The sequence below is a fragment of the Cololabis saira genome, chromosome 22, assembly GCF_033807715.1.
Source record: "Cololabis saira isolate AMF1-May2022 chromosome 22, fColSai1.1, whole genome shotgun sequence".
Taxonomy (NCBI): domain Eukaryota; kingdom Metazoa; phylum Chordata; class Actinopteri; order Beloniformes; family Belonidae; genus Cololabis; species Cololabis saira.
The window spans coordinates 5,285,027-5,308,987 of NC_084608.1; the positions used below are offsets into that span (position 1 = coordinate 5,285,027).

The window sequence follows — 23,961 nt, forward strand, 5'->3', positions numbered from 1 at the left end:
CTCACAACTTGCATTTCATGGAAGCAAACATGTTCCATGTCCAGTTTAATCCAGTTTTATTTTGCTTTTGGTTTGAAAAATTGGGAGATACTCTTGTCTTTAAGTTATATAGATGGTATTGTTATTAGTGTGTAGACTTGGCGCAGGAACCTCAGGACTTTGCGGTTGTTCAGACGGAGAGCCTGTTCTGATCTGCTGGACATTGCAACTTTTCTCCAGGATAATTATCTCGTTAATTCAGAAAAACAGAGCAGATTTTTTTTCTTTCATTAAAACGTTTCTCGTAATTCTGAGATAATTAAATCGTTAATTCAGAAAAACAGAGCAGATTTTTTTTTTCTCAAGTGAATGCAATACACTTCCATATGTTTCAAAGCCAAAACATATATACATATATTTTTGGGTGGTTTTTAATAGCCATAACCATTAAGGTGATATATTTCTTAAATGAGTAAAAAGCCGAAAAGAGAAGAATCCATCTTGTCACTGCAAAAACTAAATCTTACCAGGAATATTTGTCTTATTTCTAGTTAAAATGTCTCATTTCTAGTAAAAAAAAATCTCATTACACTTAAAACAAGAGTCAATACATGAAAAATAACTTATTTAAAAAAATGTCTTGTTCCACTGGCAGATTTTTCTACTTATTTTAAGTGAAAATCTACTTGAAACAGGTGAAAATTGTTGTTTATTTCCGGTGATGAGTCTTGTTTTAAGTGTAATGCGATTTTTTTACTAAAAATTAGACATTTTAACTAGAAATAAGACAAATATTCTTGTTAAGATTTTGAGTTTTTGCAGTGCTGGAAGTGAAAGTCCAACACCTTCACTTCCAGCTGCCCCAGTTCTGCTGAGTTGCCCTGCAACAGTCTGAAGGAGCATGAAATGAGGTGCGTGTGTACCTGGGCAGAGTCCCGTGTTGCAGCTCTGGCTCTGCGTCTGCTGGCTCTTGCAGCGGGGTCCTGGTGGTGATGCCCGGGGCTGCCTGAAGCGCTGCCTGACCCCACCGCTGCATGGGTCTGCACACGCCGTCCAGCTGCTCCACACACTCCAGTCACACAGATCTGCAAGAGCAAGCTGATTATAAGTAAGTACATTATCATAAATATATGGACGACGCGGGGACGTTTGCCTCCGCGTCGTCCATATATTTATGTTAATGTAACCTAGAAGGGCATTATCCTGCTTATACCATGGTCACTTACCAAAAAACATCAATATTAAATCAGTTATTCATGCTTTAATGTGTTTTCAGTGTAAATCAGTAGTTTTATAACAAACCACAGCTGAGCGGCTGAGCGACTATTTAATCTCTCGTCTGCAGCCGTTGTAACCTGGTAAGTTACAAAGTTTTTTAACAAGCTATAACTCAGTTTCCTTGGTAACACCTGAGGGTCTGACTAATACCTGGAACAATCACTACCGTCCCATAAGGTCCTTAATGGACACAGTGTTGATTCTCCAGGAACTAGGACGGACCTGAGATACGACTCAGCAACGGGAGATATTCTAGTCCGCTCAGCTCCGCTCGCCTATTTTCTTTTCTCTCCTCTTCTGCAGCCCAGTCATCACAATTGTTAAATTCACCAAATAAATTAAAAGAAATTACAAAATCCCTCATGTTGCCGTCCTGCGGTAGCCGGCTCTTCTTCTCTGAATCTCCGTTGCCGTGGTTACCACCTGGCAGTTGATCCAGCGCAATGATATTAAAGTTATCAATTTGACCAAACTTGTTTTCTAGGTGTAGATTAACACTTTTAATGTACACCTGCCAGCCAATCAGAATGGAGTATTCACACAGGCCGTGGTATAATCGCTATTAACTCTGTTGTATAACAAATATTATAACCCCAACAGAAGTGTTTGTTTACAGGTGTCTTCATATGTGAACCGTTTCTCTTATTTGAGTGTTATTGCATCTCTTAGACTGATCTTTGTTAAACTTATTTACACTTTTTAGACTTTTTCACTCAGCGTGATGAAGAACAAGCAAAGTGGATGAATGACGAAGGCCAACAGGACTTATTCTTTGGCAAAAACAAAATTCAATCAACCTCACAAGTCTCCACAGAGACACAGAAGTAAAATCCATCCTTTTAAATTAATCTCTTTTCCTTTTCATCCCTTTGGGAAATAAGGAGAAGGTAGGGGTGGTGCGCAGCTCCATTTGTTAGGCTACTGATTGCAGCGTACAAACTCTCCTCTGATGGCTGCGATTTATCTGACCTGGCAGCAGCGAACGGGGACACAATAAATATTCACCAACAAGCTCATAAACTCCAGGAACCAAATTTGGGATTATTCATCAAAGCTCCTCACCAAGCTGGCTAAAAACAAAAAGTATATAAGAGAGAAAGATATTTCTTCTGTATCGTTAATATACACTTACATTTAGCTGAAATATCCTAGACTTTGTAACTACCTGCATGTATCCAGCCTGACTGTATAATGTCAAAATGACTCCGTTTTATGAGATTATTGAACCGTGGAGTTAAAACTCTCTCCGTACATAGTGATGAAAGCTTTTTTTCTTTTTCCTCTTGTCATCTATCACGAATATAAATTCTCTTAATACCTTTTCATGGTAGGTACTTCTCAGTCAAACGTGCCCATCACTTCATCACAACCCTACATGAAATGTAAAACTTTGCCAGGGGTCTTCAACCTTTTTCACCCCAGGGACCCTTGGAAGAGAGAGAAACAGAGCAGGACGCACTTGGAATTCTTATTTTTTCCCCTTTTTTTTTTTAATGTGTCAGGTTTTAAGCCTGGCTTATAATAACTTTTGAATGTGTTTTATTCTGCTTATTTCACCTTATTAACCATTTCCTGACCGGGTTATTAGCTACATGTGTTTACGGTTGATGAAACTTTGTCCTCGTCAGACGTGGAAGGAGTAACGTTAGGCCGAGCTGTACCGTTACAATCTCCAGCTTTAGGCTTCGTTATTGTCACTAATTTATCCATCAGGTCTAACTAGCGTTAAATAGGAAATTACGACGGAGTATTAGGGCCAAACTAAGATAAAAAAAATGTTACGACTTTATTCTCGCAACATTAGGCTATGATTTTATTCTCGTAATTTTACGACTTTATTCTCGTAATTTTACGACTTTATTCTCGTAATATTACGACTTTATTCTCATATTACAACTTTATTCTCGCAACATTAGGTTTTGACGTTATTCTCGTAATTTCCAATTTTTTTTTTCTTAGTTTGGTCCTAATACTCGAATTTTCTTTTCTTAAACAGCTAGCTAGCTCGTTTTTCCGCTCTAAACTTTACATAAGTCACATGACTCACGTCATGGGAATCATTTATGTAGAGTTGTAGACTAAATAGTTATTGTCAAAAGTAGATTATTATCGCCTGTTAATGGAGTTTTTTTTTTTCAATCATATATATATATATATATATATATATATATATATATATATATATATATATATAGAAAAAATGTTATTTATTTATATTATTTTCTTTTAACTCTCACAAATTATTTTGCGACCCCCAGTTGAAGACCCCTGATCTTTGCCATTAAACTGGTTACTGGGGAAACAATCACCGAGCAGAAGCCTGGGAAGGAGAGTGAACAGGAGTGTTTTCCTGGGAGAAAACAGCCTCACCTCTGCAGATGTTCACATCTGGACAGAGCCGCTGCTCCACCAGCAGCCCCGGACACCGGCTCTCCTCCTCTCTGGCCGTGGGAAGACCTGAATCTATGTCCAGACACGCACGGAAGCGCTTCTGGATGGAGACCATGCGGGAGCCACCAGCCGTTTCCAGGAGAGCAGCCAGCGGCTCGGAGGAGGCCGGGACGCAGGGGGAGCAGGGGGTCCACTCCGACCACTCGCTCAGGACAACTGGAACAAGGATGGAACGAGAGTGAGACAACGTGGGGGAGAACATTTAACATTTATTACTTCCATTTTTCTCATCATTCAGCTTCCTTACCCTCACACTCTCTGGAGTCACAATGCAAACTCCCATTGTGGCAAAGGCTGCAGGACAGCAAAGAAAAGAAGTTATGTACTATTGTCAATCTTTATATTTTATTAGGAAAATTTCACATCCATAAATGTACATTTGAAAACTCTTCTCCATTATTTATTATTTGCAGGAGAAAAAATATTTGAGAGGGGAAGATTTTTTTTTTATTATGCACTTCGTGAATAAAGTCGAAATTTCGAAAATAAAGTTGAAATACATTTCGACTTTTTTCTCGAAATTGTACTTCAACATTAATCTCAACATTTTGACTTTTTTCTCGACATTTCAACTTTTTTCTCTAATAATAATGAAAAAAAATCTTCCTCCTCTAAAATATTATTTTTATTTTTCTCCTGTCTGGCCCTAATACTCTTCCGTACAGATATAATTCTCATTTTATGCGAGATATTATGAAGTCAGTCACACCAAGGTTTTGTTTCTTTTATGTATTTTTTTTTCCTTTTTATTTATTGATATTATTTTATTTATTTATTTTTCTAACTTTGTCATTTGTTGTCGATGATGCATGACTCTGCTCTGTGCTGCTGACGCTGCACAGGTCGTGAACTGAAATGACTGATTGTTGTACATTGTTTGTATATTGCAAACCTTCAATAAAACATCAATGTTGAAAAAAAAAGGCTGCAGGACAGAGACACAATACGCAGATAATGTAAACATGTCGAGGCAATAAGCCAAGGGGTTCAAATAAAAGCAGCCAGCAGAGCCTGGCAAACGTATTATACTCTATTTATGCAGTACCTGACATGAATGTTACTACAGGCTTTAAATCAGGGGACGACAACCCGCGGCTCTAGAGCCGCATGCGGCTCTTTAGCGCCGCCCTAGTGGCTCCTGGAGCTTTTTCAAAAATGTTTGACCTTTTTTTTCCTTTTTTTCTTCTTTTCTTCTTTTTTTTCTTCTTTTATTCCTTTTTTTTTCTTTTTTTCTAACTTTTTCCTTTCCCTTTTAATCTCGACATTTCGACTTTTTTCTCAAAATTTTGACTTTTTTCTTGACATTTCGACTTTTTTCTCGACATTTTGACTTTTTTCTCGACATTTTGACTTTTTTCTCAAGATTGTACTTCAACATTAATCTCGACATGTCGACTTTTTTCTCGACATTTCGACTTTTTTCTCGAAGTGCATAATGAAAAAAAAATCTTCCTCCTCTAAAATATTATTTTTATTTTTCTCCTGCCTGGCCCTAATAGCCTACTCTTCCATAGATTTGCGTACCAAAAAGAGTCACGTGGAAAGACATTAGCAGCTACATTTGCAGCCGAGGACTACCGCCGAGTTCTAACTAATATAGATCCATGCAGCATGTGTTGTCTTTATTCTAAGGCTGATACAAGACTTCTCATTTTTTGCGGCTCCAGACATATTTGTTTTTTGTGTTTTTGGTCCAATATGGATCCTTCAACATTTTGGGTTGCCGAGCCCTGCTTTTGACCGAAACACAGAAGTAAATCATTCTGCAGAACAGAGGACAGAAAGCACGGCTTCTCCGGGGCAGCGTCTCACCAGCTACTGCAGCCGATGGTGACGGTGGCCCCCTGGGCCACGACGACGGGTTTGGGCGGTTGTCCTGGAGCTCCGTGCTGCACGAAGGTGCAGCCGCATTCGTCTGGAGGAACACAGCTGCCGTTCAGCTGCAGCAGACCCTGGAAGGGACATTACAGGGCTCAGCCACACGCTCCTGTTTCACTTTAGAAAGGTTGAATGCATCTTGGCAAAGAACTGCAAATAAGTCAAGTAAACCAAGACAAAAAAAGACTTGGGGAAGAGCCTGGATGGATGAGGCTGTAACAGCTGTTAAAGATGCAGCCTCACCAACCCGTTTACGCTGTACTTTTGGTGTGCCTAATTAGGGCCCGAGCACTGACAGTGCGAAGGCCCTATTGTATCCGTAGGAATTTTTTTTTTCCTCGTTTTTTTTTTCCTCCTTCTTCCGACAAAATGAGGGCCTTTTTCCCCCCTAAACGTGCCCCAAAAGTCACCAAATTTTGAACCAAGCCAGGCCTGGCGAAAAATGTGATATTTAATTGTTTGCATTAATGGGCGTGGCCTAAAGGCTCAACAGCGCCCCCTAGAAAACTTTGTGCCTCAAGCCCCACAATACGGTTTGACGTACATGCACGAAAATCGCTACACACCTGTATCATGTCGCAGCTTAAAGAAAAGTCTCTTGGCGCCATGGCCGAAACCCAACAGGAAGTCGGCCATTTTGAATTAATTGTGTCATTTTGGCACAATTTATGCCATTCCTTCGGCAGTTAATACGGCCCGAACCGTAACGTGCACCCAGGTGTGTTATACATCAAAATATCCTTCCTGCGACTACGCGCATTACTTTTCTCAGTTAAAAGCGTTACCGTGGCGACCATAGACGCCAAAAAGCGAGCCCCCCGTTCATCTGATTGGTCGATATTTGATAGTCCCTATTTTCGGCCATCATTTTTGAATGGTTTGATATAAAGATTCTGATTCTGATTCTAAATAATAAAGCAGAGGAACAAGAGCAACCGTCACCTCTGGGCAGTAACAGCCAGGTGAGCACTCCCTGGTGTCCGAGCACAGATCTCCACCTGCCAGCAGAGCACACTGCTTCTCACAGGGAGCGCCGCATGCAGAGTACACAAACGGGGCGTCGCAGGCTGCAAACGGGAGAAAAACATCGGTTAAAGGGAATCTTTAACAATCCTAACTTGCACATCCACAAACATGCTCGTAGGACTTGAAGTGACTCAATCTGACACTTTCTGACAAGGTTAGAGTACAGTCCACCTTAAATATTATACAGACATGAACATGGGTGTGGTTGGCCTTTAAGAACTGTCTCCAAACTGTATAGAGGTTTAAAATCAATACTCTTAATGGATACAAAATGGAAATGGACACATGAACAGACAGCCAATGACCAAAGTGCCTTGCTCTTTTTTATGCTTTTCTTTTGGAGTTCTGTGAAATGAATACATTGTAAAACAGAACATTAGAAGGGGTAGGACTAGAAAAGTTTTTTGAAACTTCATCGTACACCCTTTCAAACAGGAAATATTTATCTACATATAGATTTGTCTGTTTAATTTGCTTTGTTTGCTTATGTTTTTTTTGGTATATACAGTTTATGTATTCTGATTAGTTTATGTTTTAACCTGTTTGAATAAATACATAAAAAAAAAGGTTTACTGAAGCAACAGGGAAAAAATACAATTTACATAAAAGCGAAATGGGCAAAATTATTCCCCTCTGAGTTGTCAGAGGGGGATAATCCATGAATAAAACCCAACACACCAAAACCAGCTCCAACAGATGGAGGGAATTTGGTTGGAAAAATTTAATTCGTTTTTTTATGACTCCAGAAATTAAAAATAAACAACTGGGTGAGCAACAATATTGCTGCAGACAGTGTGGGCAACTGAGTGCCAACCACTCTCACATTTTCTGGTCGTGTAAGAAAATACAAGCATTTTGGGATGGGATATAAGAGCCATGGAGAAAGTTTTGAGATATAAGATTCCTAAAGATCCCCGAGTTATTTACTTAGGACTGATACCAGAGGATGTAATAAATAAAGAGGACATATACATTTTTAAAATTCTATCTCATGCGGCTAAGAAAACCATTACAAGAAATTGGCTGAAGATGGAGTCACCTGGACTGAGCCAATGGTTGGATATTGTAGAAGAAATAAAAGAAATCTCCAAAAGCCTTTTAATTATAAATAAAGTGAAACCACTACTTGAAATATTGTGTTGAAGTTTGGGGAAACAGTTACCAATGCACAATTAATCCCTTAGTCACATTACAGAAACGAGCAGTGCGAATTATTCACAAGGCTGGATTTCTAGAACACATTTAGTTCATTCAGTCAAAACTATTAAAAATCCATGATCTTGTAAAATATTATACATCAATAATCCTATTGATGCAGCCTACGACTTAAAACAGAGATGTACTTAGCAAGATGGACAAAATGGCATTATTATATAAGACAGTAGTGCCCCCCCCCCCCCCCCCCCCCCCCGTTTTCTTGTATTATTGTATACCTGTTTTTGTTGTAGTTTTTCTATTATGTCTGAAAATTGAAAAATAAAGTTTAAAAAAAAGAAAGAAATGGGTGTGTTTGTCTCACTCACCGTCACAGGGGCTGAGGGTGCAGGTCCGGCTCTGGGTTTCTACGGGAGAGCACTGTTGGCCCCTGGTGGCCGGGACCAGAGCGACACGGTAGCGCTGCTGCCTCTGAGACTGGCAGGAGCAGCGCGACCAAACGCTCCACGCTGACATAGGACAGGCTGCAAAGAGCACAGTCATCCACTTAAGCAGCTTCCGGATTCAAACATCCATTTATTCTTATTTGCGGTCGACTGTGGTCTGTAACTCGTCACATGAACTTTCACTAATGCAGCCCAGAAGCTGCACGGCTGGTGCTGGTGGGTCTGGTTCCTGCTCAATAAATACAGCCGTTTATACACCCAGTACTGGAGTTGAGGGGGATGAGGGAGGACGGCATCCCCCCCCGAAATAAAAACGGTCCAAATCATCCCCCCTGTAAAACTGTCATCCCCCCTTTCCATCCCTTATGTCATTTCATCAATGAATGTGGTTTTACTGCTATTTCAACATTTAGAGTCATCACCAGAAAAATAACACCAGAAAAATAACTTATTTGACAATTTTCACCTGTTTCAAGTAAATTTTCACTTGAAATAAGTAGAAAAATCTGCCAGTGGGACAAGATTTATCTTCTTATTACAAGCAAAAAAATCTTGTTCCACTGGCAGATTTTTCTACTTATTTTAAGTGAAAATCTACTTGAAACAGGTGAAAATTGTTGTTTTTTCCAGTGATGAGTCTTCTTTTAAGTGTAATGAGATTTTTTTTACTAAAATGAGACATTTTAACTAGAAATAAGACAAATATTCTTGTTAAGATTTTGAGTTTTTGCAGTGATCCATTTTACTTATCCTGTGAAGGACAGAGTCATATTGATAAGTTCAGAAAAGTGTTTTTTATTGTTGTGTTTTGATGTATTTGATGTAAGCCCAGTGGATATTTAAAGCTTACAGAAGGCTGCATTTAACTGCTGCTATGTCATTCCTGCAGTATTTCTGCAGGTGTTTTGGTCACTGCTATTATTTGTAATATATTATATTATTTGTAATCAGCACAAATTATCTGTCCCCATATGATAAAATACACCATCCCCCCTGATCTTTTTTGTACAATTTGAGTACTGTATACACCAAATATTGATTTAACCTCTCTCAAAGAAAGCCATGCTTAGCCAGCTTAGTGGCTTCACAAACTAAAAGACCCTGATGATCTGACACCAAAGAGAACAAAACGTCCTTCTTGTATGAAATGAGTAGTTGCATTATTCATCGGACCAATTCACCAAAAGAAGAGGCTTCATAAATATCTTATTTACTGAGTTACTTAATCTGAAACTAAAACGGAATGAATGGTTAAAATATTCATAAAATACTTTAATCAGCAGCTCAAATAATCTACCTGAGAACAATGACAGGATCCTATAACCGTGCTCATATACTTAAGACCTGCAGAATATTTAATTATTAATGAACTAATATGATCCTGTCAGCATTTAAAAAGAAGGTTAATTGCTTAATATTATTTTGTGTGACCTGACGGGTCTACAGTCCATCACAGATGCATCATTTTAATATTTCACACTCACCAGCACAATGTAAACACAGAAAAGACCTTACCCTGACATGAATGTTAGTTATTTACATCAACATTTAAAACCAATTATATACAATATTTATCACATCTTGGTACTAGTTCATAAAGCAGGGCCATATAATATCCAGAGGTGGGTATTAACGAGTTACATTTACTCCGTTACATTTACTTGAGTAAGTTTTGGGAAATGTTGTACTTTTAGGAGTAGTTTTGAATCACTATACTTTTTACTTTTACTTGAGTAGATTTGTGAAGAAGAAACTGTTCCTCTTACTCCGCTACATTAGGCTACGTTGAGCTGTTACTTTTCTTTTATCCCTTTTATCCACGTACGCGTCAATCTCATGACATCACTGAGTGATTCTTTGGGAAAAATGTTTGTTTTTGTTTTCAGACTCAAACACACACAGAGTTTCTATGAGTTCATGGGCTTGTTCTAGTTCTGCCTGGTTAAAAAAGAAAAGTACAAAGGCTGGAAATTTTGTGCTACTTGTGTTTAATTTATTTTTTTATTATGTTATTATTTTATTTATTTTATAATCTATTAAAATACTTGAATTTACTTTAAGATTGTTTTAATTTAAGATATCTTTTATGTTTTATTAATTTTAATTTATTTTATTGATTTAATTTGCCTGAAGATGATTATTTTGTACTTTTGTCTGTTTGAATGGTTGTGTTAAAAAAAATAAATCAGACGTTACTCAACAGTTACTCAGTACTTGAGTAGTTTTTTCACCAAGTACTTTTTTACTTTTACTCAAGTAATTATTTGGATGACTACTTTTACTTCTACTTGAGTCATATTATTCTGAAGTAACAGTACTTTTACTTGAGTACAATTTTTGGCTCCTCTACCCACCTCTGCTAATATCTTAGGTCTGGAAGGATGGAAATAAGATGAATCCAGACTATGCATTAAAGCTTCCTATGAGCTCCGTTTACGTGGCTCACATTGCCAAGAATACCTTTTCTTTTATCTCTGGGTTGTATGTACCTGGACAGGGCCGCTTGTAGCACAGCTGGGTCTCCTCCCTGTTTCTTTCCGCCTCCACCTCAGGAGGACACGCCACATCTCCTCCCTCCTCACACATGCACTTCCTGCGTCGGGACAGAGTCCCCGCCCCGCAGCTCTGGGAGCACGGTGACCATGGCAACCACGGACACAGGTCGTCTGCAGACCAAGAGAAATACATGAAACTCACATCTACTTAAAGTTACACCACCAGTTCAGCGCACTACACACAGTTTGTTTATTTGTAAGGATCCCCATTAGCTATGCCCTTAAACACAGCTAGTCTTACTGGGGTCCACATTAAAAAACAATACGTTTAAAACATACAGGTAAAAACAAGACATAAAGAAAGAAAATGAAATAACACAACAAACCTACATTCAACTTTACCGTACATGTAAATCATTATCTTAAAGTAAAAAAAAAAACATACATGAAACATTCCAATATACAGTAAAACATCATCTATATCAGGGGTCGGCAACCCAAAATGTTGAAAGAGCCATATTGGACCAAAAACACAAAAAACAAATACGTGTGGAGCCGCAAAAAATGAAAAGTCTTGTATCAGCCTTAGAATGAAGACAACACACGCTGCATGTTTCTATATTAGTGGGGGAAGATTTTTTTCTTCATTATGCACTTCGAGAAAAAAGTCGAAATGTCGAGAAAAAAGTCGAAATGAAAAAAAGAAAAAGAAGAAAAAAAGGAAAAAAAGAAAAAAAAGAAAAAAAAAAAAAAAAGGTCAAACATTTTTGAAAAAGCTCCAGGAGCCACTAGGGCGGCGCTAAAGAGCCGCATGCGGCTCTAGAACCGCGGGTTGCCGACCCCTGATCTAGGCCATGTAAATCAGATGAAAAATCCACCTTACCCTGTCCAGTATGTATCTGTATAAGTGTGTGTGTATGGTATCCTATACATCTGATATTCCAAGGTGTTTCTTCATTTGCTTTTTGAATATTGATTTCTGTGCTAGTTTAGTCGTAGGCAGTGGTAAAGAATTCCATGATTTCATTGATCTATATTCTACTGTATGCTTCAGAAAATTAGTGTTTGGCTTAGGAAGTGAAAACCGGCCCTTTGTTGCCTGTGCCTTACACTGTGCACTCATCAGCCACAACAAGAACAGAGCTTACAGTGAATAACGTGATTGTTTCAGTATACATGAGTGAGCTCATGCTGCTGAGTTTCCCTCCTGAAGTCACACACTAGTCCAGCACTTACGAGCCAGCAGTGGTGACGGAGCTAGGAACACCGTCCCCCACCACCACACGCCTGATACACTACACGTTGAGTGGAACGACACATTATGATTCTTTTTTACCGTTCATTCATAGAGAGTATTCTCACTTTTTGTTTTATTACTTAGTTCTTTCACTGTCAATAGGTAATAAGAACAAACTCAGTAAGATTGTCAACATGTCTAGCAGGATTGTAGGCCAACAACAACACATCGCACACTCACACACAGATGGGACCAGCGTGGGTGGCTGGTAACCCAGCTACGTAAAAGATCAAGATTTTTTGAGACAAATGTTAACTCCTAGAATCATCGTGTTGATTCCCAGCGAGGGTTAGATAATAGATAATCTGATGAGGATCTAATGAGGATCTAATGACGAGCTCCCTGACCAGCGGGGGAATGTCCAGCTCACATGAGCGGCCCCCCCTCAGCTGCCACTGCTGCTCAGCTGTTAGCACCGGCAGGGGCCAGACTAATTACTAACTACTAACTACTTCCCTTCTTCTCTTCTCTTCTTCCATTTTTTATTAATTATAAGTATCTCATAGCCATCATTTTTGTCCATTGTTCTTGTAGTTTGTTGTGCTGGTCTGCCCCATAGACATACTGTATATACGTAGATGCCACATCGAGTGGTTTTGCCCGTGTTTTGCCCATGTTGGATCAGCTATAGAGAACAAGGTAGTGCCGAAAAACTATCTCCCCTCACAAAAATAAGAAAAATAGAGAAACTTATTTCCTCATCAACAAAGCATATTTTACATAAACATATTTAAAAATTTTCAAGTAACAAAATAACATATTTGAACCATTTTTCAGATTTTTTCAGTTATTTTATTGTCTGAAAAATGAAAAATGGCTAATATAACATGAATTACTCCTATGTGGGATCAATAAAGTTCTTATTTTTGCCATCTGAAAAAATTATATATATATATATATATATATATATATATATATATATATATATATATATATATATATATATATATATTATATTTGGTGCCTAACTGTTTCCCAAGTATATTAGTGCGTGTGTGAATGAATAAATGAGACGTAAAACGTACATTTCTTTGTAGAAAGTCGCTTTATGAAAATAAGTCCATTAACTTGTATTAGTTTACAGCGCAGTCTTGAACATCCAATATGGCGGCGGCGTTAACGTATCGCAGCAGCGCTCAATGGGGCGTTTACGTTTATATGTCTATGGTCTGCCTCCCCTTTTTTTTCTCTTTTGTGTATGTTTGCAGGCCGGAGCTTCGGGAGCTGCGTGCTGACCTGCAGTCCCCCCCTCTGGTCATCCCGCTGCTGCTTCCACCTGCCTGTGGGGATGTCTGCTGTGTGGTTGCTGACGTCCTGGCCTGCCCTCTTCTCCTCTCTCTGTTCTTCATTCTCTCTGTCTGTTTTCTCTTTTCCTGCTCTGCCCAGCTGGCCCCCCTTATGATCCAGGTCCTGGTCCAGGTTTCTTCCCTCCTAAAGGGGAGGTTTTCCTTGCCACTGTTTATGTTATGTTTATGTCATAATTGCTCGGGGTTTATGTTCTGGTCTCTGGAAAGATCCTAGAGACAACTTCTGTTGTAATGGACGCTAAATAAATAAAATTGAATTGAATTTAATTTAATAACCGTCTCTGGCTGGTATAACCTCAGAGTGAACGTACATTAGCTCCGCCCACAGATCAGAAGCCTGACGTTGTGGCATATCAAGTAAAAATTCAGGTGTTGACGGCGTGTACGAACCCAGACAGAGAGGCGTCTGGCAGTGTTGGGTCTCCCTCTCCGGACCGCTGCAGGACGAGCCGTTGTTGCGCGGCGGGGGGTTGATACAGGCCCGGGTTCGAACATGTGCACCCTGACCACACGTCACGGAGCAGTCGGACCACACGGACCAGGGGGTCCAACCTCCGTCCACTGGAGAGAACACAGGGGCTTTGTTACTCTGGATGCATCTTCTTAAGATAGTTATACAGTAATCCCTGGTTTTTCGCGGGGGTTACGTTCCAAAAAGAACCCGTGATAAGTGAAACCCGCAAAGTAGCAACCATTTTTTATTTTTTTTTGCAATTATTATACAAGGCTTCAAATTGCCGAGATCAGCCCCGCCCCACCACGACCCGAGTAACTGGGTTTGAATGGGATAAAATGAAAAATGATTATGGAAAAAAATACAATAAGTACAGTAGGACAAATTGTGACTGGCGTGTATTTCAGTGCTCTTCTGATGAAGATTTTTTGTATTGTGCACTTTGAGAAAAAAGTCAAAATGTCGAGAAAAAAGTTGAAATACAATTTCAAGAATAAAGTCGAAATTTCGTGTATAAAGTCAAAATTTCGTGAATAAAGTCGGAATTTCGAGAATAAAGTTGAAATACATTGCGACTTTTTTCTCGAAATTGTACTTCGACATTAATCTCAACATTTCGACTTTTTTCTCGACATTTCAACTTTTTTCTCAAAGTGCATAATGAAAAAAAATCTCCTCCTCTAAAATATTATTAAATTTATTTTTCTCCTGCTTGGCCCTAATACACTTGCGTAACATCCTGACTCGCTTTGTAGTGTCTTTTTCTCCTAAAGCCGCGGTGCAGGTGAGTTTTTTCCAGAGAAGAAACTAGTTATGGGTCGTTGTTGTCGCTCTTTTTTCTTCTGGGCAAAAAGATTCTTATAAACCGACACCATGGATTATATCTGAGACTGTAATGAACGATTCATCAAAGGTCCCGTTCTTGAGCTGCTGCTGAAGCTCATTGGCCGTTCTCAGCATTGTTGCTAAGCAACCAACATTACTGACATACAGGAAGTGAAGAAGCGGGGAGACTGTTTAGCAGAACACGATGCACAATGCAAATCTGTGAAGCAGCGAGACATGAAAGGTGAACCGCGTTCTAGCCAGGGATTACTGTACTGCACGTTAGGGTCCGTGCTGCTTTAGCACTGCTGTGCACGAAATTTCTAATCAAAAATAAACCAGAGACCTACCCCTGCAGTCGACGTCCTGACAGTAAACTCCCTCCGGGGTACATGTGCTGGGACACAAAACAACAGAGAATGTTAGAAATATCACCAACAACCTCTGGAAATGTTTGAATCTCTGCGCCGGGCCTCATCTGAGTCACCATTGCTTGCACTCCCCCTGCAGCCAGGTGTCTCCCACGCCGAGCTCCCGCTCGTCCAGCAGGCAGAGCGGGGGGCACGCTCCCGGCTCGCACGACTTCTGCTGAACTTCCTCAAAGTGGCAAATGGTTTCTTCAGTCTCCGGGATCAGGGACCTAACACGAAACAAACCAACGGTCGTCATGCGTTTCCTCCCCGGCTCACCGGAACGTAGCCAAAAGATGCAGGAATACTGCATGCAGTATCCTTCAAAAACTATGACCATAAACATTTTACACAACGCCACAACATGTCTGCAGTTACAAGTTTTTAACTCGGAGATGTGCAAATGCACAAAAAGCTTTTCCAATACATTTTTGCTTTGGAGAAAGAGTAAAATGGTTTTGCGACAGTTGGGAGTTTTTTCAATATTACAGAAGAGTATTAGGACCAGGCAGGAAAAAAATAAAAATAATATTTTAGAGGAGGAAGATTTTTTTTTCATTATGCACTTCGAGAAAAAAGTCAAAATGTTGACAAAAAAGTCGAAATGTCGAGGAAAAAGTCGAAATGTCGAGATTAATGTTGACGTACAATTTCGAGAAAAAAGTCGAAATGTACTTAAATTTTATTCTTGAAATTTCAACTTTATTTACGAGATTTCGACTTTATTCTAGAAATTGTATTTCAACATTAATCTCGACATTTCGACTTTTTCTCAACATTTCGACTTTTTCTCAAAATTGTACTCCAACATTAATCTCAACATTTCGACTTTTTTCTCAACATTTCCAATTTTTTTCTCAAAATTTTGACTTTTTAAAGTGCACAATAAAAAAAAATATTTTTTCTCCTGCATGGCCCTAATCCTCTTCCGTAAATATTAGATCTGTTTCCATTTTAGGGTTTTCTTTTTTGATATCTGGGTTTTGCACAAACTTTGCACAAACTTTGCACAAATTTGGCTCTGCAATGCGTCAGCACAGGTCTTTGACAAGTCTTTAAGTTGTTCACACATAAAAACCAAGTGCTGAGTGCATTTGTTTTAATGATTTTTCAAATATCAAATTTCTTAGCTGTTTAATGCTCAAATGGGTTTTAATAAACACTCGAGTGGAACGAGGGTTCTGTAGATCTGATTTCACAAAACAAAGTTGTCTGTCATGTGAACAGGATTTTCCACGACAACACAGTGCTTTAAGTTTTTTAGTATTTCTCTCACTTCCCAGGATTTCTCCAGGATGCATGGCACAAGGATATTAAATCAGGATATTTTTAGTTGAAAAGGCTGGAGATGAACCTCCAGGAACAGAAAAAAGAAGCACAGATGAGCACAGATGTGTATCATGTTCTTTTCTCACCTGTATCTGCTTCTTTGACCCTGTCCGCAGGATACACTGCATGGCGCCCAACTGGACCAGGAGCTCCAAGTGCAGCTCATCTGACAGCTGTGATTGGTGCAGACGAGCTGTCCGTCTGCGCAGCTGCAGTTGTTACAGTCCACCTGGTGCCGGCTGCCGGCCGCCCAAGTGTGTCCCAGCGCGTCCACGCAGTCGCACTGCCACAGCTGCACACACGCTCCGTCCTGCTGCAGCTGACCTGAGCCACGGCCAGAAAAAACATATTTTTAGGTCTGATGTTTTATACAGCAGCAGCTGCTCACAGCAGGTCAAACCAAACTCTGAATCACACCTTTTTAACATGTAAAGTGGCTCCCTATTTATTTAGAAATACCCAGACCAAAATGCAGAAGCAGTAGGTGAAAAACTAAATACGGGTTGAAAACCCGTCCTCTCATCATTTCATTTCATTTCATTTTATTCTTTATTTCATTCATTAAAAGAAAAACAAAACAGTTCATTATAATCACAATAAATCTCCTTCCTTAATTGAAAGGGAACAGAAAGAAGACTAAGCTTATTTTATCTGTCCCTTTTTCCTAAGAAATCTAATTTCAATTAATGTTAAAATAAGAAACAAAAACAAATTACAAATTACGCAATTTAAAAAAGAAACACTTTCCAATAAACGTAATAAAAAACAAACAAACAATAAAACAAACAAAAAAATACAAAAACAAAACTACAACAAAGTTATAAAATAACACAAAATAGCTGTCATCAAACACAAATAGTCATATTCTTTTTTGATTCAAAGAAAAAAAATATGACAATGGTGCTAAAAAGAGAGAGAAAAAAAGAAAACCTACCTAACTTAACAATTATCATGATATTTCTTCATCAAACTGGCTTTTACTATTCTTTTAAATGTAATGTTTGATTTGTATTCTTTGGCTTCTGTATCCAGATTGTTCCATAAACTGATACCTTTTACAGAAACACAACGTTCCATTAATTTTGTTCTGAATTTTGTTCATCAGGTGGTTTGCTGGGTCGCCGCTAAAGATTCTGAACGAGTCTGACAACATCAGAGAAAACATTCGGTTTGTTGGTGCTTAAACTGGTTCCTCGTTCATGAGTTGCACTTAGCTTTTCCTGTAATGCCTCTTTTCTCAGTAATTACACAGTATATTATATGGTCAAGTTCACATAAGCTTGTAATTCCATTAATATCCAATCTGAGAGGGACCCAATGGTATTTTATGTCAAGATGTGAAAAGAGAGTACAGGCTCCTCCAAGTCGATTCACACTGAAAGCGTCAAAGGCGCCCGGTGGCCGTTCATCTTCAGTTTCCTATTGCACCATGGATCACACTTTGGGAAGCCTTCTTTATATTTTAGCGTTATTTCTGCGTAGATAAGAATGAGTTTGATGATCCTTAACCAGGTTGGTCCTGGATCAACATCAACCATCATCGTTGGTCCCAGTGAAGCTGCAGTCTGTCTGCGGTGATCACTGACACACCATCGGAGCGGGTTTGGTCATGATGTTAAACTGTGTTTTGTGATTAATAAGCACAGGTTTTAATTATTTTGCGTTGGATCAATGTAGCAAATAAAATAGTTGGGACCATCCGGCTCCTCAACCATCAGTTACTGTTTCACATGAGCAGTTCAGGTAAAAACGGCAGTCAAATCATTTATATGTATTTTATGTGTAGACCCCAGGAAGACTAGCTGTTACCATGGGTGACAGCTAATGGGGATCTTAATAAACAACAAACAACAACAAATCAGCAAAAATGTCAGTTTGCTGGATGAAATATATTAATTCCTGATGAAATAAGTTTGTTAGTGCACAGCTGAGAATGAGTGTACGTTTGTGTTTACATTAAGTACAATCTGCATTGAGGGTTCTTGCTTCAGGAATCCCGGTCTGTGATTGGACGCTGCCTCGGCGTCGCTGCTGCTCTTTTGCATAAAGTTGAGATTTTTCAACTTCAAATTGACGCTCTGGACGCCTCCAACATCTCCGTGGCCTCCGACGCCTCTCACAGCGCTTTCATAGACAATGAATGGCAACCGAATGGCAACCAGACGCCTATGTGGAGCTTTCAGTGTGAATCCAGGGTTAGTCTCTCTGCATGACCATGTGGTTGGGAAAAGGCTGAACAGGAAAACACAAGATCTTATTAAAAAAAGCATGATTAATACCTGTAGGACAGCGACAACCAGGCTGACATTCTGCGTGTCCCTGGCACTCGATGCCCTGCTGGAGGTCGGAGCAGCGCTGCGGACACTGGTTTGCACACTGCACAAACTCTTGGCCTGGGGGGCAGCCCTTCTCACCTAGAGATACAGATGCAGAGAGGCACGTGACAAAAAACACATTTTAACCACTTTGCGACTTTCACTTTCACTTTTACTCCTAGCAAACTGGTGGTTTTGTGTGTACTGCTATTTGCGGGGGATAACTTGGCAAATTATCCTAGCAAACTGGTAGTTTTGTGGATGTCTTCTGTGTAAATGCTTGCTTTTTGCTAATAAATGTATTCATATCTTATAGCAAAGGCGAGGTGTGTGTGTGTGTGATTCATTTTGGTACAGCCGATCACTCCTAGAACCTAATTGATATTTCTCCCAAAACAGATAGATCTTCAGGTTTGGTGTTCTGTGTTGGCGTTCTTGGGTCCTCTCTTGTTTTCGTGTCTCTATCCTCCGCTGCTTCTGTTGCCTTCAGTTCCTGTTTGTCTTGTTTGTTTCCTTGGCCCCGTCCCCCTGATTTTATCCACATGTGTCTGGTCAGCTCTACCGGGCCGTACTGGTCCATCCTCTATGTTCACACTGCAAGTCTTAACACTCAATTCATATATTTTCCTCAGATCAGATTTTTTTTTTTTGGCTGTTCACGTTACCTTTTAAAATGTGGCCTGTATCAGATTCCAGTGTGAACTTTTTGCGGTTTACAACTAGTGGAAAAGCGCCATATGACGTGCATATCAAGTGTGTGTGCAGGTGTTCAGTCATCTTACCACATGCTTTAGTGTTGCAGGGCTTGACCTGGTTCTTCTCTCCCTCACACCTCCTGCCACCGTTCTTGGGCGGAGGGCTGGAGCAGGAGCGCGTTCGTATGGAGCGTCCGCCACCGCAGCGTTTGTCACAGTGGGACCAGGGACTCCAGCGGGACCAGCCTCCGTCAACTGTAGCAAAGACGGACCGTTAAACCCAAGATTCTGGAGCTTCTGATTCAACAACGTCACAGCTACATCTCTTGGTTAGTTTTGCTGAGTGAGCTCAGTTTTTATCTTTTATTTTACAGAAGCCAGACAAACTTTAATTCCATAAGAAAACAAAAAGATGAAAAAGGTACTGTTCTCTGGAAGCTGCTTCTCATCCAGTACAGTTTTTAGGACCATTCTTGATATGGACACCACGCCTAAAGGCCCAGCAATAAACTGTTGCCTACTAAGAAAGCGAAAACTGGGGGGAAATCTACGGAAGAGTATTAGGGCCATGCAGGAGAAGAAATATTTGAGAGGGGAAGATTTTTTTTGATTGTGCACTTCGAGAAAGAAGTCAAAATGTCAAGAAAAAAGTCTAAATGTCGAGATTAATGTTGAAATACAATTTCACAAATAAAGTCGAAATTTTGTGAATAAAGTCGAAATTTCACTATTTCTCAACATTTTGACTTTTTTCTCGAAATTGTACTTCAACATTATTCTCGACATTTCGACTTTTTTCTCGAAGTGCATAATGAAAAAAAAAATCTTCCTCCTCTAAAATATTATTTTTATTTTTCTCCTGCTTGGCCCTAATACTCTTCCGTAGGAATCCCCTCCGGCGAACAGCCCCCAGGTTGAGCTGGTGTCCACTGACCTTTGCAGGGGGCGATGTTGCAGAACTGATGCTCCAGGTTCCCTCCGATGATGTCCTCGCACCACGAGCCGTTGGAGCCGGGCCGGAGGAAAGTTCTGATCCTCTGCTGCTGTCCCACTCCACAGGACCGTGAACAGGGGCTCCACTCCCCCCACTCTGTCCACGAACAGTTTCTACGTGCACAGTCGGTGCTCACACATATGTCACCTGAAGTGCAAATGGGAAAATAGTGAACAGGCGTGGTTTGTGCAGCGTATAAAAAAAACACCTCATGCACTGTTTATCAAATGAAAACATCATGATGTGAAGGATTTTTCCAAAAGGTCACCAGCGTTTCTTTTCTGAGATTCCCATTGTTAACATAATTCTGCATATAAATATAGATAAATGTTGAAGTTTAAAGTAGGCTAAAAATGCAATGAAAAATGCAATGAATTGGACGACAGGTTTTATTTGCAACAGATAAATTCAATAAAAATAAATAAAACGAGTAGAATAACTATTTTAAACAAAAAATAATCTTTCTGTGTAAATAAAAAGTCTCCACACTGGCACTGTCTTCACATTTTAGAAAATATCAAACATATAAAATATCAATGAAACATCAAATCACGGCTCGAGTGCGTCGAGAAGACGGTGAAATCCTTCGTCTTCTCCAACTGACAGTGGCTGCTCATCCAGCGCTAGATAACGGGTTAGAGACTCCGTTATTTGTCTATCCTTTGTCTATCCTGCAGAACCTGAGCTAATGTTGCTGTTGTGTTCTTGCAGTAGCATTAACAAACTCTGTATCCTCAGCTTTATGATGTGTCTTGAGATGTTTTATCAAGTTGCTGGAATAAACCACGTATTCTCCTTTCCTCCTCTTGACACCTTACTAAGTTTGAGCTTGCGTTCGCTTGCGTTCGCATGCACCACCAACCGCAACGTCGCTCGCGAGGAGACCGCGTCGTATCGGCGGTGACCGATTGGGGCAGTAAGCAGTTGCAAAAGTGATTAAACATTTAGTAGCAGCGGTAGTAGCAGCAGCAGATTAAAACAACAAACAAGTTAACATGTCAACATTGGATGAAGAGGAGATTATAACATTGCTTTGGTTGCGATCTTGTCAAAGGAAACGGCACCAGCGCCATCGGAGATGGCATGTTAGACCGTTGAATCAGCTGGTATCAGACCGGGACCAGCGCCACTCACGGCCAGAGCCAGAACTGCAGGTCACGTACTCTCTTCTTATCACCACGCTGACTGCAGCTCAACATCTCCCCCTAGAGTTGCTAATCAGTAACTACAACAACAATGAAGTGGTATCGGTGTGTGGCATCGGAGAATTTTTGCAAGTACGAGTATATGAGAGCAGTATCAGCCCCGATACCAATACCAGTATCGGTATGCTTCTCGAGCCCATGTAACCAGGGCGTTCCCAAATTAATAAAAAGAGGAGACGAAGCAGAGACGGACAGAGGAGTTTGGAGGATTGTAACTTTGCGATTGTAACTCTGACTTCTCTCCTCGCGAGTTTTTAACCTGAACTGATGTCTCTGTCTTTTGTTAATATCCAGCAGATTTAGCCGAGTTGCTCAGGGTGTCAGTTTGAACCTGACAGTATAAACCCTAAATATATATATTTATACTAATAAAAAGAGTTGAAATCAAGCAAACTGGGTGAAACAACGGAAGGAACCTTTCTAGCGTGGCTCGTACCTGGACACTGGGGCAGGTTGCAGGCCTTCTCCTCCCGAGGGCTTCCAGAGCACGGAGGTTTGATGCAGTGCCGACGCCGAGACTTCCTGGCCGGGTTCTGAACGTCAGTGCACGTTTTTGTGCAAGGACTCCACACTGACCAAGGAGAGAAGCCAGAATCCTCTTCTGATGAGGAGAGAGGAGAGCATGAGAGACCGAGGATACAGAGAGAACACAGACATAGCTGGAATCTCAGGGGCAGGAAACGGAAAAACAATCAACAAGAAACAATCAAATCTGTATGTGGTGTGGAATTAACTGAAAACCAATAAAACAGAGAGAATAAAGAACACAGAGAAAGTATGGAGGTAGATTTGTTTCTTAATTATTCAATTAAAAAAAAAAAAAAAAAAATCACTTCAAATCGAAAAAAAATATTTTCAATCCAAAAAAAAGTGTTTAAATGCAATTGTTTGGGTCTCAAATATTTTTTTTGCATTCAAACACTTTTTTTCATTTTTTTCTTTTCTTTTTCTTTTTTCTTTGTGTGAGGTTAATCAACCTTTGAACTTGTTTTGTCATTATGAAACTGTCACATGCTTGGCTAACAGAAGTCACGGCAGCCACTTCCTGAGGATCTTGGGGAAGCTCAGGAGTTCTCAATGAGGGACACGTTGCCCTGCACTCCTCTGCTCTCCCCCTCCTGCAGGAGTGCGCTAAAAACCCATTCCAATGTAGTCTCTGAGACTGGGTAAGAAATGCTCCTCTCGATAAATACCTGGGGTATTTAAATGTGTTACTTTAATAGATGGGGTTATGGGGCTAATGGGGTTAGCCTGTGGTCTGGGACCACTGTGGAGAAGTCAGGGACTTCACCAACGCCCACGGGTCTGGGGACCCAACGAGAGGAGGTTTATATTGGAATGGGGTTTTTGTTTTTTTGTCTGTTTGTTTTGGCCAATGTGTGTCTTGTCTAATGTTCTTGTCTAATATTCATGACTGAAACTGTTTATGGACAATGTTGGGGTTTCCAAAATTGTGGAGTCAAGTTTCAATTGTTCACTAAATTGATCATCCCTAAAACTGTCAAAACGGGAAATTATGAGCTCAAAGAAACTTAAAGTTAAAAAAAATAGCTGGCTAAAATAGCAGATGCGTGGTTAAACTGAAAGTTATTCCTAAAATAATTTCTAAAAGATGCTTAGCCTACGGGAGACGTGCCTAAAAACTAGGAAATAAAAGCTTGTGAAACAATATTGTGCAAAATAATATACGGGAACTTAAAAGATTAAAATAAAGTAATTTAAGGCTTAAAGCAAAAACTGATTAAATGTTCAAAATGGGACAAGGTTCCAGCAAGAGAAAAAGAAAGAAACGGGAAAGTTGCAAAAAGAATGGAGTAAGAGATGTGATTTGATGGGAAATTGGGAAGTGGATGAGAGAGGCTGCTGCAAAGCTGCAGCAGGGCCAAAGGTCATGGTGTGTGTGTAAACGGCTACAGCAGAGAGTGTGTAATCAGCTGCAGAGCAGATTGTGTGTGTAAGAGTGCTCCATGTTGCCTGTGTAGCTGCATGGGATGAGTCTTGGTGAATCCTGAGAGAGAGTGATCTTCTCATTTTGGGGACTAGATGTCCATGGGGTGAGTGTTAAATTTTCTATGGGGAATTTTTTTTTTAAATGATACAAATAACTGTATTTGGATCTGTGTCTGCAAGGGAGACTTTTTGTCTGCTGGACAACACAAGAGATTCAGAGGGTGTTTTGTTTAGTGTTTCAAGTGAGAAACTCCCCTCTTGAGGAGGCAGGGAAATGGAGTAATATAGTTTTCTATCATTCTAAGCCCTGAATGGAGGCACAGTGATGTAGAATTGTCAAATTGGGTTAATTCACAGTCGAATGGTTGCAGATTACTTTTGTAATACTGTATTTGGTCTTTGTGTGTTTTGATTGTATGACAATTTAATTCTTGCCATTTGCGAGTATGAGCTGTGCATGATTGGGTTGACT

At 39.9% G+C, this 23,961-nt stretch overlaps 1 protein-coding gene across 1 annotated transcript in view; it reads right to left on the reverse strand.

The window, feature by feature from the left end:
- sspo (SCO-spondin) overlaps positions 1–23,961 on the reverse strand; it is a 188,788-nt gene that overhangs the window by 53,457 nt on the left and 111,370 nt on the right. Inside the window, exons 89-103 of the mRNA XM_061714052.1 lie at positions 21,976–22,140; positions 20,275–20,481; positions 19,428–19,595; positions 18,610–18,744; positions 16,417–16,654; positions 15,079–15,231; positions 14,942–14,988; positions 13,703–13,873; positions 10,703–10,879; positions 8,136–8,291; positions 6,529–6,653; positions 5,521–5,660; positions 3,956–4,002; positions 3,628–3,864; positions 903–1,064 (exon numbers count right to left, since the gene is read on the reverse strand). Of these exons, the coding sequence (XP_061570036.1) occupies positions 903–1,064; positions 3,628–3,864; positions 3,956–4,002; positions 5,521–5,660; positions 6,529–6,653; positions 8,136–8,291; positions 10,703–10,879; positions 13,703–13,873; positions 14,942–14,988; positions 15,079–15,231; positions 16,417–16,654; positions 18,610–18,744; positions 19,428–19,595; positions 20,275–20,481; positions 21,976–22,140 (2,328 nt within the window). The remainder of the gene's footprint in view (positions 1–902; positions 1,065–3,627; positions 3,865–3,955; positions 4,003–5,520; positions 5,661–6,528; positions 6,654–8,135; positions 8,292–10,702; positions 10,880–13,702; positions 13,874–14,941; positions 14,989–15,078; positions 15,232–16,416; positions 16,655–18,609; positions 18,745–19,427; positions 19,596–20,274; positions 20,482–21,975; positions 22,141–23,961) is intronic.